At 47.0% G+C, this 12,873-nt stretch overlaps 1 protein-coding gene across 1 annotated transcript in view; it reads left to right on the top strand.

The window, feature by feature from the left end:
• FAIM2 (Fas apoptotic inhibitory molecule 2) overlaps nucleotides 1–12,873 on the top strand; it is a 78,358-nt gene that overhangs the window by 59,962 nt on the left and 5,523 nt on the right. The window contains exon 11 of the mRNA XM_015418738.1: nucleotides 4,718–4,771. Coding sequence (XP_015274224.1) covers nucleotides 4,718–4,771 — 54 coding nt within the window. The remainder of the gene's footprint in view (nucleotides 1–4,717; nucleotides 4,772–12,873) is intronic.

Here is a 12,873-nt window from a genome sequence, read left to right as displayed (position 1 = left end):
GTTCTCCAGATCAGAGTCCGCCGTTCTTAACCACTATACCACACTGGTATAGTGTGTGTCGTGTGCAATGTTCCCTCTAAGCTGTGGAGTCCTGTGAGCAAAAATCCTACCTTGTGAGCTACTGGCATTAAAGTTGTGAGCAGGTGATTTGGCAGCTGCATAAATTAGTTTGCTCTGGAGCCCTCCTTCCTGAGCTAAGACAAAAATGTGTGAGCCAGAGGCTAAAAAACTGTGAGCTAGCTCACACTAACTCAGTTTAGAGGGAACACTGGTCGTGTGTGTGTGTGTGTGTGTGTGAGGGAGACTACGCGTATAATCATGTGATCTCCCATGTGTACTTTCTGGTAGAAAAGTTTTTCTACATGATCAACTAAACCCTCCATAATTCAATATATTATTCTAAATTAATTAACTCTGTATTACAAGGTAGGGTAGGATAATGGCTAGAAAGTCAGACTATGACTGGATAGTTGGGCTGCCAACCTCTAGGTGGGGTCTGGAGATCTTCCAGAATTATACCCTGTCTCCAGATAACAGAGATCAGTTCTCCTGGCACAAAATGGCTTCTTTGGCGGGTGGACTCTGTAGCACTGTACCTGCTGCTGAGGTCTCTCTGTCCTCCTCAGACTGCGCCCTCAAAATCTCCAGGAATTTTCCAGCCCAGAGGTGGCAACCCTAGATGCTATCATTTAGAGTAATGTACAAACAATAACGTATAAACAAGATATTATCAAATGGTGCAGGGAATATAACACATTCCTGGCATACATTTATCTTAAATATTAACCGGTCCAAGGAGGGGACAGCAACATTGCTGATAATTCTCAGATTTCAAGTCCCAAAGCAAATTCAACAATGTTTCTGAATTTGTCCTGTTATGCAACATCAAGCCAACCTGGCTTGCCTTCATGCCCCCATTTGCTTTGCACTGCCAGCTCAGTCATGCAGATATAAACTGCTGACCCCTTGGTTTCCATGGGGATGTACAATAGGAAGTGGGATCTTTCTCACCAGCTTCTACCTGCTGGGCAGGTTATTTTATTTATTTATTTAATAACAGAAATTATACTCCACCTTTCTTCCCAGTCAGGACCAATGCTCCCTCTAAGCTGCAGAGGCTTGTGAGCAAAAATTCTACTTTTGTGAGCTACTAGCATGAAGGTTGTGAACCAGCAATTTGGCTACGGCATAAATTAGTTTGCTCTGGAGCCCCTCCTTCCTGAGCTGAGACAAAAATGTGTGAGCTGGAGGCTAAAAAACTGTGAGCTAGCTCACACTAACTCAGCTTAGAGGGAACACTGGTCAGGACCACCAATGTGGTTAACAATTGAAAGCGGGATCTTATGAAACAAACAACAGCACAACAAACCTTTATTGGCCTAACAGCAGTGGCCTAGGTTCAGGGATACAGGAAAGGAAAAGAAAAACTAAACAATTAACTACTCATTTTGACAGAAAAGACTTCTCCTCCTATATGTACAATAAAGGAAGTTTGCCACCACTTCGATGAAATCAACCCTGTTTGAGGCTAGAAGGTTCCTAATCTTACTTTCCTCAGATTTGCCCTCCAGGGATTGCAGCAGTGTTCCCTCTAAGCTGAGTTAGCGTGAGCTAGCTCACAGGTTTTTAGCCCGCAGCTCACAGATTTTTGTCTTAGCTCAGGAAGGATGGCTCCAGAGCAAACTCATTTCTGCAGCAGCTAAATCGCTTGCTCACAACTTTAATGCCATTAGCTCAGAAAGTAGAATTTTTGCTCACAAGACTCCGCAGCTTAGAGGGAGCATTGAATCGCAGTAGAGGATCGAGGTGATAGGCACGTAAATCCTGGTAAAGTCTACAAGACAGAAGCACATGGTCCGTTCCTTCAATCTCCTCTAGCCCACATGGGCATAACCTATCCGAGAACAGTGTTTTTTTAAATCTCCCATATAACACAGCTGAGGGGAGCACGTTAAAAAGGGCCAGTGTGAACACCCTTCTAATGTGGGGATCAATCAAACAAGAGAAATACTCTGCAAGCGACATGTTAAAAGAGATCCCCCAATAAATGGGGGAACAGTGCCCAGTGGCAAGCCTATTAAGTTCTTGCATTTCTATATCGATTAATCTCTGTTTAATCATGCCAAAAACCTACTTCTCTGAAAGATGGGTCAGATCATCCATGTTGAGCCCCATGAGAGTAATTTTTCCTTCAACACCTGTCAACCAATCTGATAGGGGGGATTCATACAGCATATACGCGATGAGGCTACTAGACCCACTTCTATAGAGAAGTCGCAGCCAGAATTTAAACGTTGAAACAATCATAAAGCCCGTTTAAAACCATGACTAAAATACACATATGAAACCCCAAAGACCTAGCAACTAAAAAAACAGAGCTGGAAGGGGGGGTCATTGAGGGAACACCAGATGAACAAAGAAGTCTTAAGGTCCCAAGCCCTGCCCTGGATAGCCCAGGCGAGCCCAATCTTGTCAGATATCAGAAGCGAAGCAGGGTCACTTCTAGTTAGTATTTCGACAAGAGACCGCCATAAGTCAGCTGTGACTCGATGACACTTTCCACCACAACACGCTGTTTCCAAACCATACAGAGCTTTAAAGGTCAATGCGAGCACCTTTGAGCTTGGCCTGGAAACAGATCAGGAACCAGTGTAGATGAAACTGAGGTGATAACGGTCCCTACCCACTCCAGTCTGCATCCTGACTGCAGAATTTTGTACTGTTTGGAGTTTCCAAAAGCTTTTTGTTACTGAGCATGGAAGGAGGACATCCATCAAAAGAGTAACTTGTGGCACTGTGAAAGTGCAGGTGTTCAATTGCTTCTTCATATCTGAAAGTCATCACCCTGTCCTTAAGTTTGTAAATTGCTGGTAGCAAACACCACGACACATGCAAAGCTGTAAGCAGATTCTGAGACTGATTCCACAGTGTCAAATTTCCCTGTTCCAGCACTTCTATTCATCCATGGCTTTCTCTGGTTCCTGCAGATAATTTCACCCTCCTACCAGAACTGTGCTTTGGAGCAGGATACAGGATATGTCCCCTCGAAGGGGAGAGTCCTGTGAATGTGGGGGTATATGATATGTGGTGGTCCAGACCTTATTTTGGGGTTCAGAGCTTTCCAACTCTCCTTAGTGTTTCTGAATGACTGCACGAATAAGTAACGAATAAGGAATGAATAAGGAAGTGCGAATAAGGAACCAACTTCAGCCTCCTCTTTCCCACAGAGCTTCAGAGTGGTAAGAATGTACTGTGGAAACTGTCTGACTAAAGACTTAATGTCACCAACAAGCAGACTAGCAAGAAAATAGAAAAAATTGTTTGTGAAGTTAAGTGCTGAGGCTTGGGATCTTGCTGAAGGCTGCTTCACGTATGGAAATCCATCAGGCAAGAGATAACTCGTGCGTTAGCAGCAGATATGTGTTGACGCTGCAGATATAAAACGCTGTGGCCAGAACTTTAATATCTAATGTAAAGCTTTTCAGTAAAGTTTGAAGGTGGGCTCCATGGGGCTCCTCAGCATGGTGCTCCTCCTCCTGACCAAGAAGGCAGCCTGCTTGAGCTTCAAAGTTGCTGCATTACAGGGCTTCCAGCCATATACTGGGACCAATCAAGTGGGGTACCCAGAGGTGTAAACTGGCCCTCATGAGCAGGGCTCTTTTTGTAGAAAAAGCCCAGCAGGAACTCATTAGCATAATAGGCCACACCCAACAGCAGGAACTCATTAGCATATTGGGCCACACCCCTGACAGCACAGCTCATTAGCACATTAGGCCGCACCCACATGTTACCAGGAGTGCGGTTATCCAGCCACACCCACCTTTTGCTTCTTATTCTGTTTACCTTGTTTGTTGTCAAAACCCAGGGCCTTTTTTGGTAGCAGGAACTCCTTTGCACGTTAGGCCACACATCCCTAATGTCGCCAATCCTAATGAGTTTCTGCTGTTGGGTGTGGCCTATTATGCTAATGAGTTCCTACTGGGGCGTGGCCAACTTAGGAGCCAGCCGGAACTCCATTCCTGTGCGTTCCTGCCCAAAAATAGCCCTGCTCATGAGACAGGATAGTTTGGGATCCTGCCAATGGCAGAAATCTCATCAAGGCACCAAAAAAGAATGATTAAGAAAAGTTCTCTTAACTCTTCAACCCTTTCAGAAGTCATTTATACCTGAGCCAAGCAGTTACCAAAATTACCCCATATCAAGCTCTAATGGCCTCTGTGTAGGTTGCACAGTACCTGTTTATGGCACACACACACACACACACACGTGTATTAGTAGTCCTGTTCAAGAAAGAGCTTTATTTCCCAGAACAAAGTTTGAGTCCAGTGGCACCTTTAAGACCTGTAAGGTCTTAGAGGAGCCACTGGACTCAAACTTTGTTCTGTTGCTTCAGACCAACATGGCTACCCACCTGAATCTATCATTAATTCCAAGTTATTCATCCATCAAGTTCAGCATTGTGAGTTCATTATCTAGTGACACTTGGTCACCAGCCTGTGGCTGGAAGCCAGACTAATGAGACAAGAGAGGACCTTTTGTCTTATGCTCACTTGTTCCCTGTTCTGCCTTCTATTTTTACTTTGGATCAATCAAGCCTTGCCGCATATTGAGCGTCTCCAGGCAACTGGACACCCAGCGTTTCCAAAACGGATTGTGTAGTCTCTCCACCTTTGGCATATTAAGCTGACCCTCTGTCTTCTCTGTTTCTTTCTGATAGGTGCCGTGGCTGCATGCTATTTATGCTGTGCTGGGTGCAATCGTGTTTACTATGGTAAGCAAAACTAACCCCAAATTAGCCCTCATTTCATGATTGGTACACTGTCCCTACTAAGTGGCAGAAATCTGATAATAGACATCAAAAGTCGTAACAACTGCCCTGACCTGGATAGCCCAGGCAAGCCCAATCTCGTCAGATTTCGGAAGCCAAGCAGCGCCGACCCTGGCAAGTACTTGAATGGGAGACCTCCAAGGAAGACCAGGGCTGGGATGCAGAGGCAGGAAATAGCAAGCCACCTCTCTGAATCGTCCTAGCCCCACTAGGGGTTGCCAGAAGTCACCATGACTTCCAGGCACACACACACACACACACAAGTCACAACAACTGAATGGTAACCCTTAGTACCATGGCTGTCCTGCATATGGCCTTCAAACTATTCATATGGCAGGAATTTATTGTTATATTTGCCAAATGGGTGGGTATCATTTTTCAAGTGCAGCTGCGCTTGTTTGGAAGATGATTCATTTGCAAGAAGCACTGCTTTGGAAGAACCCAAAGAATGCCAGGCACCCAGAAGCACACATGCAGAAAGAAATCATAAAAGACCCAGGCAATACTGAAGCACAAGGCAAAATGCAGGTAGGCTACAGAGAGTAGCTTGGAGTGCCAGCGTTCAAGATAAGGCAAGCAAGCAGGCTAAACTACCCATCACAGCATAAGCCAGCACACATGCACACTCTGAGTCACATACACATGTAGAAATTCTTCCACCCACTAGCTCTGCCAGTCGTCCATTGAAAAAAAATAGTACTGTCAGTTTTTGGAGCTCTGTGTCAGTTATGAGAATTTTGTGTCTCTGTGTGTGCACCAAAGTCCGAAATGTGCGTGGTTGCCAGAGGAAAAGCGAGAATATTTTAAGTCAGTGACAGCATTTTCACTTGGTGCACATGCTTGAAGCTCATACACACAAGACTAGGCAATTACTTAAGGTGCCAGAGGGCAAAGGGGCACCAGGCATGTCATAGAAAGGCCCTGCTGACTCACAACCCCACCTTCAGTTTGGCCAGGGATCCTGGAGGTCCCCCCCCATCTTCTTGGCCTGGAGCAGGGGTCACTGGGGGGGGGAGATTCTTGTGAAGTTCCTGCATTCTGCAGGGGATTGGGCTAGATGACCCTAGAGGACCTTCCAACTCTATGATTCTGTGATTCTGTTTTGGCTCTTCAAGGCATTTAGGCACTCAGCAATTGTCCCAAGTCCCCATTCAGTGACACACTGCTCTTCTGAGTCTGCCCAACTCTGAGAGGGGATTTTCATGCTCCTCCAGTACACTGTCACCAGTGGGTCAGTTTCAGAAATCTTCACCAAGAGGGCCAACACTCCTAGTTTACCTTCCATGTTGCTGTTTAAAGACTCCACCTAATGCCTGTGTCTCCCACTACCCAATGACTAGTTAACGTGAGGACAGCATACTGTATTTGCATGCCAGGGTAACAGAGATTTAGCAGCCAACCGTCTCCCTTCCCCTGGGTCCCATTTTAGTATGTTTAAACAGTGGGTTTCTGTGTGGTGTGGAGAGCAACTACCAGCATTTAAAATAGAAAAAGGTTAATTGAAAAGGAAAAGTCTACACACATACTCTGTACAGCAACTGATTGAACAAGGAATACAAATAAATGGTGCTAGCATACAGTCCTGTCTCCCTCAGCCCTGCACATGCCCTTGCTGGGCTGTTTCAAGGCAGGCTCTTTAAACTTAAAAGTTAACAGCATTCTAAAAGCTTCCCATACCTTAGAGTCTTTGTCTAGGCTGCCTATGATTCTGTGATTTATTAATTTGGATTTATTAATTCCTCAATCCCTGAGTATTCAGGGCTCTGAGCAATGAACAATGATAATAAAAACATATATTTAAACAATACCATCAATTTAAAAGCTGGTTAAAACAATTCATAGTTTATGGTATTCAGATGGCGTTAGTACCTCCGATTACAACTGTGTCCCTATCTTGTAGGGGGATGAGTGGGAGTGGGGGGAGTAGGAGGGAGGGAGTGCCAGCCAAGATGGTGCCCATCGCTCTCCTGAACCAAAGGCCTGCCGGAACATCTCTGCCTTGCAAGCCCTGCAGAAGTGCATAAGGTCCCACAGGGCATGGATGTCATTTGGCAGAGAGTTTCACAAAACTGGGGCCGAGGCCGAAAAAACTCTGGGCCCTGGTTGAGGATGGCTGGATGACTTTGGGGCCGGGGATTACCTGTAAGTTGTTTTCAGCAAAGTGTAACGCTCTTCGGGGGACATACCAGAGAAGGCAGTCCCACATGTATGTTGGTCCCAGACCGCTTAAGGCAGGGATGTCAAACATAAGGCCCAGGGGCCGGATCTGGCCCGTCCAGGGCTCTTATGCAACCTGCAAACAACTGATTGAAAGGAGGGAGTGGGCAGAGCCACTCCATTATGGCTTTAGCACAGCAGAACAAGCATCGTGGGAGCATCTGCCCAGCATTGCACTGTTGCCTCTCCAATCCGCCTCTGTGGGTTTTCCTCTGCACCCCCTTCCACCCCAGGGGGCCTTGCAGAGAGGACACACCAACTCAGAGCTTACCAGCTGCTGTCCTTTATACAGTTTCTGTCTCCAATACCTGGCATTACGTTTTACAGAACACATGGCCCAGCCTGACAAAGATTTATGTCAGATCCGGCCCTCATAACAAATGAGTTTGACAACTCTGGCTTAAGGCCTTGAACCTGACCTGGTACTCCACTGGAAGCCAGTGCAGCTGATGGAGCACAGATTGAGTATGCACTGTCCATGGCGTTCCTGTCGGGACTCCTGCTGCTGCGTTCTGGATCAGCTGAAGCTTCTGGATCAGTATCAAGGGCAGGTCACTGTAAAGCGAGTTACAGTAATCCAGTCTGGAGCAATGCTCCCTCTAAGCTGTGGAGCAAAAATTCTACTTTGTGAGCTCCTGGCATTAGAATTGTGAGCAAGCAATTTGGTTACTGCATACATTAGTTTGCTCTGGAGCCATCCTTCCTGAGCGAAGACAAAAATGTGTGAGCCAGAGACTAAAAAACTCTGAGCTAGCTCACACTAACTCAGCTTAGAGGGAACACTGGTCTGGAGGTGACCATTGCGTGATTTGCTGTGGTTAGGTTGGTGTGAGACAGGAAAGCTGCCGCACTTGGCATAGATAGAAAAATGCCAGCATGGTGATGTGTGTGACTTGGGCTTCCATAGGTAAGGAGGTATCCAGGGCCATGCCCAAACTCATCGCAGTCTGTGCTGGTAAAAACGGCACACCATCAAGGGTGGGAAGTTGACACCCCAACTCTGACATTCCTCCCTCCCAGCCACAGAACCTCCATCTTAGTTGGATTCAGTCTCAGCTGACTCTTCTTCAACCATCCCACCATGGCCTTTAGAACCTTGGCCAGATTTTGCAGGGCGGTGTCTGGGCGGCCACCCATTAACAGACATAGCTGGGTATCATCAGCATATTGGTGACACACCAGCATGAAACTCCATACCATCTGGGTGAGGGGGTGCATGTAGATTTTAAATGACATCAGGGAGAGGATAACCCCTTGAGGAACCCCACATTAAGGGGTACTTAGTTGACAACCTCAATCCAGCTGTCTACGGAGATTGTCCATAAGGGTGACCAGCACCGTCTCCATCCTGTGGCCGGGCGAAAACCATACTGGAATGGGTCCAGTGCCGATGTGTCATCCAGGAAAGTCTGGAGCTGCTTGGTTATTGCTCTCTCAGTTACCTTTCCCAGAAATGACAAGTAATTGGAAGGATCTGTAGGATCCAGAGATGTTTTTTTTCAAGAGAGGTACCACCACAGCCTCCTTTAGCCCCACTGGATAGACCCCTGACTCCAGGGACAGGTTGATAATGCCCAATTTTTCCCTTCTTGCCTATCTCATTCAAGTGTGTGTGTGTGTTTGTGTGTGTGTAAGTATAGATATAGGCAGGGCTATTTTTGGGCAGGAACGCACAGGAACGGAGTTCCGGCTGGCTTCAGAGTTGGCCACGCCCACTACAGCCAAAACCTCTGCATGTGTGGCTACAGAGGGAAGGCCTGGAGAGCGACCCCCCCCAGCGACTCCAAGGCGGGCAGGCCGGGGGGGGCCCTGGAAGGATCGGGGAGGCATTTAAATCTCCCTGTGCCTTCCCTGGCCTGTTCAGGGGGGGGCTTGCTCGGGCTCCCCAAGGGAAGGCATGGGGTGTGGTCTAATATGCTAATGAGATTCTGCTGTTGGGTGTGGCCTGTTATACTAATGAGTTCCTGCTGGGCTTTTTCTACAAAAAAAGCCCTGGATATATGGTTTTTGTATGCCCCAAACCTCAAAATATTGGGATCTAACCCCAAAGTAATTGGCATTTCTCCACTAGGGGCACCATGTTGTGCCCACAACACTGCTGCCTGGGATTTCTGGATGGCCAGCAATTCCAAGCACATGCCTGCCTGCTGGTGGCCTGTTAGTATCTTGGGGAATGTGTGTCAGGCTGGCCAGCAGCTGGGAGTATGCCTGGTGGCAGCTCCAAACAAAAACACACCTACTGGCTGTCTGTCTGTCTGGTTGCTGCAGCACATATAAACCAGCATGCACACACACACACACACCCCTCAGCTTGGCAGGGGCAACAGTACCCAAAGCACTCAGGCTGGTCCTGTACACTAAAGAACAAGGTCACTCAATTCAGCCATCGTGCACTTTGTCATATGAATGAGATATTAGCAGCATTTACACGTGTGCTTCCTCAGTAGCTACAACCACACAGGCTGTCTTGGGATGAGGGAAATGGAGGCGGCAGCAAAGAAAGCTAGTAGCGTGGCACTGCCAGCACTTGCACCCACTTTCCCATGCAACTTCTCCACCCTGTGCTAAATCCTCAGGAGCCAGCCCAGCCTACCATGTCGGCCAGCACCAGCCAAAGGAGTCACTAGAAAGCATTTGCTTTTACAGCTGCCAGAATTTTTAAAATAAAATGTTGGCAACCTGATCTCTCCTCTGGTTCACTGCTCTCGAATTCCCTCTTTGCTTCGAATGTTCCCACATCCATGGCTGCATCAAATGTCTTCCCATTTTGATTTTCAGCATGGAGGTTGTGTTCTCCCAAGCTCCCTATCTCTGAAAATGCCCCCCCCAGGGCTCTTTTTGTAGAAAAAGCCCAGCAGGAACTCATTATCATAATAGGCCACACCCAACAGCAGGAACTCATTAGCATATTGGGCCACACCCCTGACAGCACAGCTCATTAGCACATTAGGCCGCACCCACATGTTACCAGAGGTGTGCTCATCCAGCCACACCCACCTTTTGCTTGTTATTCTGTTTACCTTGTTTGTTGTCAAAACCCAGGGCCTTTTTTTGTAGCAGGAACTTCTTTGCATGTTAGGCCACACCCCCCTAATGTAGCCAATCCTAATGAGTTTCTGCTGTTGGGTGTGGCCTATTATGCTAATGAGTTCCTGCTGGGCGTGGCCAACTCGGGAGCCAGCCGGAACTCCGTTCCTGTGCGTTCCTGCCCAAAAATAGCCCTGCCCCCCCACAACTGTTCAAAGTCAGTACTTCCCCAATCTGCTGCAGCTTCAGGACCATCCCCACCCCCAACTACTCAGCGGGTTTTCATTTGTATTGAATCTGATAATTTCACAGCATTACCTACCAAGTTAGGTTTGACTAAGTGATATCATCAGAGAAGGCAAGCAGTGTGGACCGAGAGTGAGGGCTAGGGTTGCCAGACCCCCGGTCCGAATGGCCCCCCCTATTTTGGGGGCTCCTTCCCACTGTCAGCCAGCTGGCCAGTGTGGGGGGACCCTGCCCCCAGGAGCAACCAGCTGGCCACCCCTTCTACAAGATTTAAAGGGCCCTCCAGCTAACTGGTGGGAGCACATGGTCCACCGATCAGCCGGAAGGCCCTTTAAATCTTGCAGTAGTGAGGGATGAAGAGGGGTGACTGCGCACAGCTTGGAGTGCAGGCTCGCGTGGGGCCCCCCACCTCTTGCCAAAAGCATTTAAAGGGACCCTTTTGGCAAGAAGTGGGAGGCCCCACCCCCTCCAGTAACACCCCCAAAGTCCACCACCAAGGACTTGGAAGGACCTGGCAACCCTATTGAGGGCAATGCGTTTGTGATTGGTGGATTTGTCCTTGTGATTCCAACCAGTGAGGTCATCAGTTGCCCCCACTCTGAACAGGTGAACACCTGTCTTCTCTCATCAGCAGCGTTCCCTCTAAGCTGAGTTAGTGTGAGCTAGGTCACAGTTCTTTAGCCTCCGGCTCACACATTTTTGTCTTAGCTCAGGAAGGATGGCTCGAGGGCAAAGTAATTTATGCAGTAGCCAAATTGCTGGCTCACAACTGTAATGCCAGTAACTCAGAAAGTAGAATTTTTGCTCACAAGACTCCACAGCTTAGAGTGAGCATTGCTCATCAGTCTTGCAAAAATTGCTGGAGAGAGAGTTGAGAAAGGTTTTGTAAAAAGCACATTGACTTCTTTCGGCTAAGCTCAACCAATTTCCATTTCCTCATCTATGCTGGCTAATTTGGGGCCCACTAAAACTTGCTCTTATGCATTTGCCCAGTGATAGGGCAAGCAGGTCTTCTAATATCGGCCAACCCAAGTTAATGGCCCAGTGCCCTCGGCCAGCCAAGGTTATCGTGACTGTGTTTACTGTAGCCATGGGAAAACAGACTGCCTTGCCACATCCACTTTCAAACAAACAAATGAAAGGCTGTTCTCCTGGAGTCTTCTGATAACTGCACTTTGTACCGTTGATAACCCATGATTTATTACTTACACTAAACCACCCCCATGCATCTCACCCTTTTCCAGCAAAAAAAGTATCTCAAACATTTTAAATAGGCATTAGGGTACAACAAAGAAACCAAGTTAACGAACACATAGCAATTATGACATTAGGAAGACAGATTGTATGGGGGCCATTTTTTATTGCATCTATAAATCAGGAAGGAGGTATGGCAAGCGGACCACTTTTTATACTAGTGGTTAAGACGCTGAACTGCAGGCTGTGGAAGGTCGGTAGTTCAGCAGTTCGAGACCCGAGTTGCCGCATGATGGAGTAAGCTCCCGTCTCTAGTTCCAGCTCCTGCCAACCTAGCAGTTCGAAAGCAAGAAATTGCATGTAGATAAATAGGTACCACTTTGGTGGGAAGGAAACAGCGTTCCGTGCACCTTGGTGTTTAGTCATGCCGGCCACATGACCACGGAAACGTCTTCGGACAGCGCTGGCTCTTTGGCTTGGAAACGGAGATGAGCACTGCAACCCTAGAGTCGGATTCAACTGGCTTTCAAGCAAGGAAACTTTTACCTTTTTTAAATATTTGTTGCTTTCTGGAAACAATTATGGGTAGGTAGGTAGGTGTTTATCAGATTGCAGCATCGAAGCCATCATATTTATAAACTTAAATGAAACTTTGTTTCCATGGTCTTTTATAAAACCTTTCAATGGAATCGATGCATGTTAGGAAGGGGAAACCACTGATTTGATTATTTTTTAAAAAACTTTGTTTTAGTATTTGTTTTATTTTTAAAAGTTTTTAGGCCAGTCTCATGAAAACTTGAAGTGGCTTACCAAAAAGCAAATGGCTTCCAATGCAGCCAGTAAAAACAAATATACCAGTGACTAGAAGATTCACGCGGTAAAATTCCTAACCAGACAAAGCCAAACAATAGCCAAAAAAGATCTGATTCACATTCATTTCTAATGGCAAGAAAGAGGGTGGAACTTTGCATTTGGGCTATCGCTGTAAACACCCTTTACCTCGCAACTATAGGGCTGGCTAGCCTTCTGCTGGCAAACCCTGGGAATGTTTCAGGGGCAGAAATTGGGGAAGGGTAGTGTCATGAACATTGTGATGTCACTTCCAATTCGGTGCAGGGAAGTGATGGCACAGTGTTCACCAGTGCTCTAGGAATTTCCCCAATCTCTATGGTAAACCTCCCAATCTCTGGTAAATTTCAAGACCTTTTAAAACAACTACAGGTGATCACACGCATGATGTGCAGTTCCATGGGGGGGGAGTTCCATTCCAAAACAGTGTCTTTGCAGTTAAAAAATGTAAGTCATGCGTGAGTTGTATTGTATTATGTCGGCAGATATAAAAATAAGGAGTTGTTCAGGCC

Source organism: Gekko japonicus, unplaced genomic scaffold, assembly GCF_001447785.1.
Source record: "Gekko japonicus isolate JY-2015 unplaced genomic scaffold, Gekko_japonicus_V1.1 scaffold823, whole genome shotgun sequence".
In the NCBI taxonomy this organism is placed as follows: Eukaryota; Metazoa; Chordata; class Lepidosauria; order Squamata; family Gekkonidae; genus Gekko; species Gekko japonicus.
This window is presented reverse-complemented; position numbering and strand designations above follow the sequence as displayed.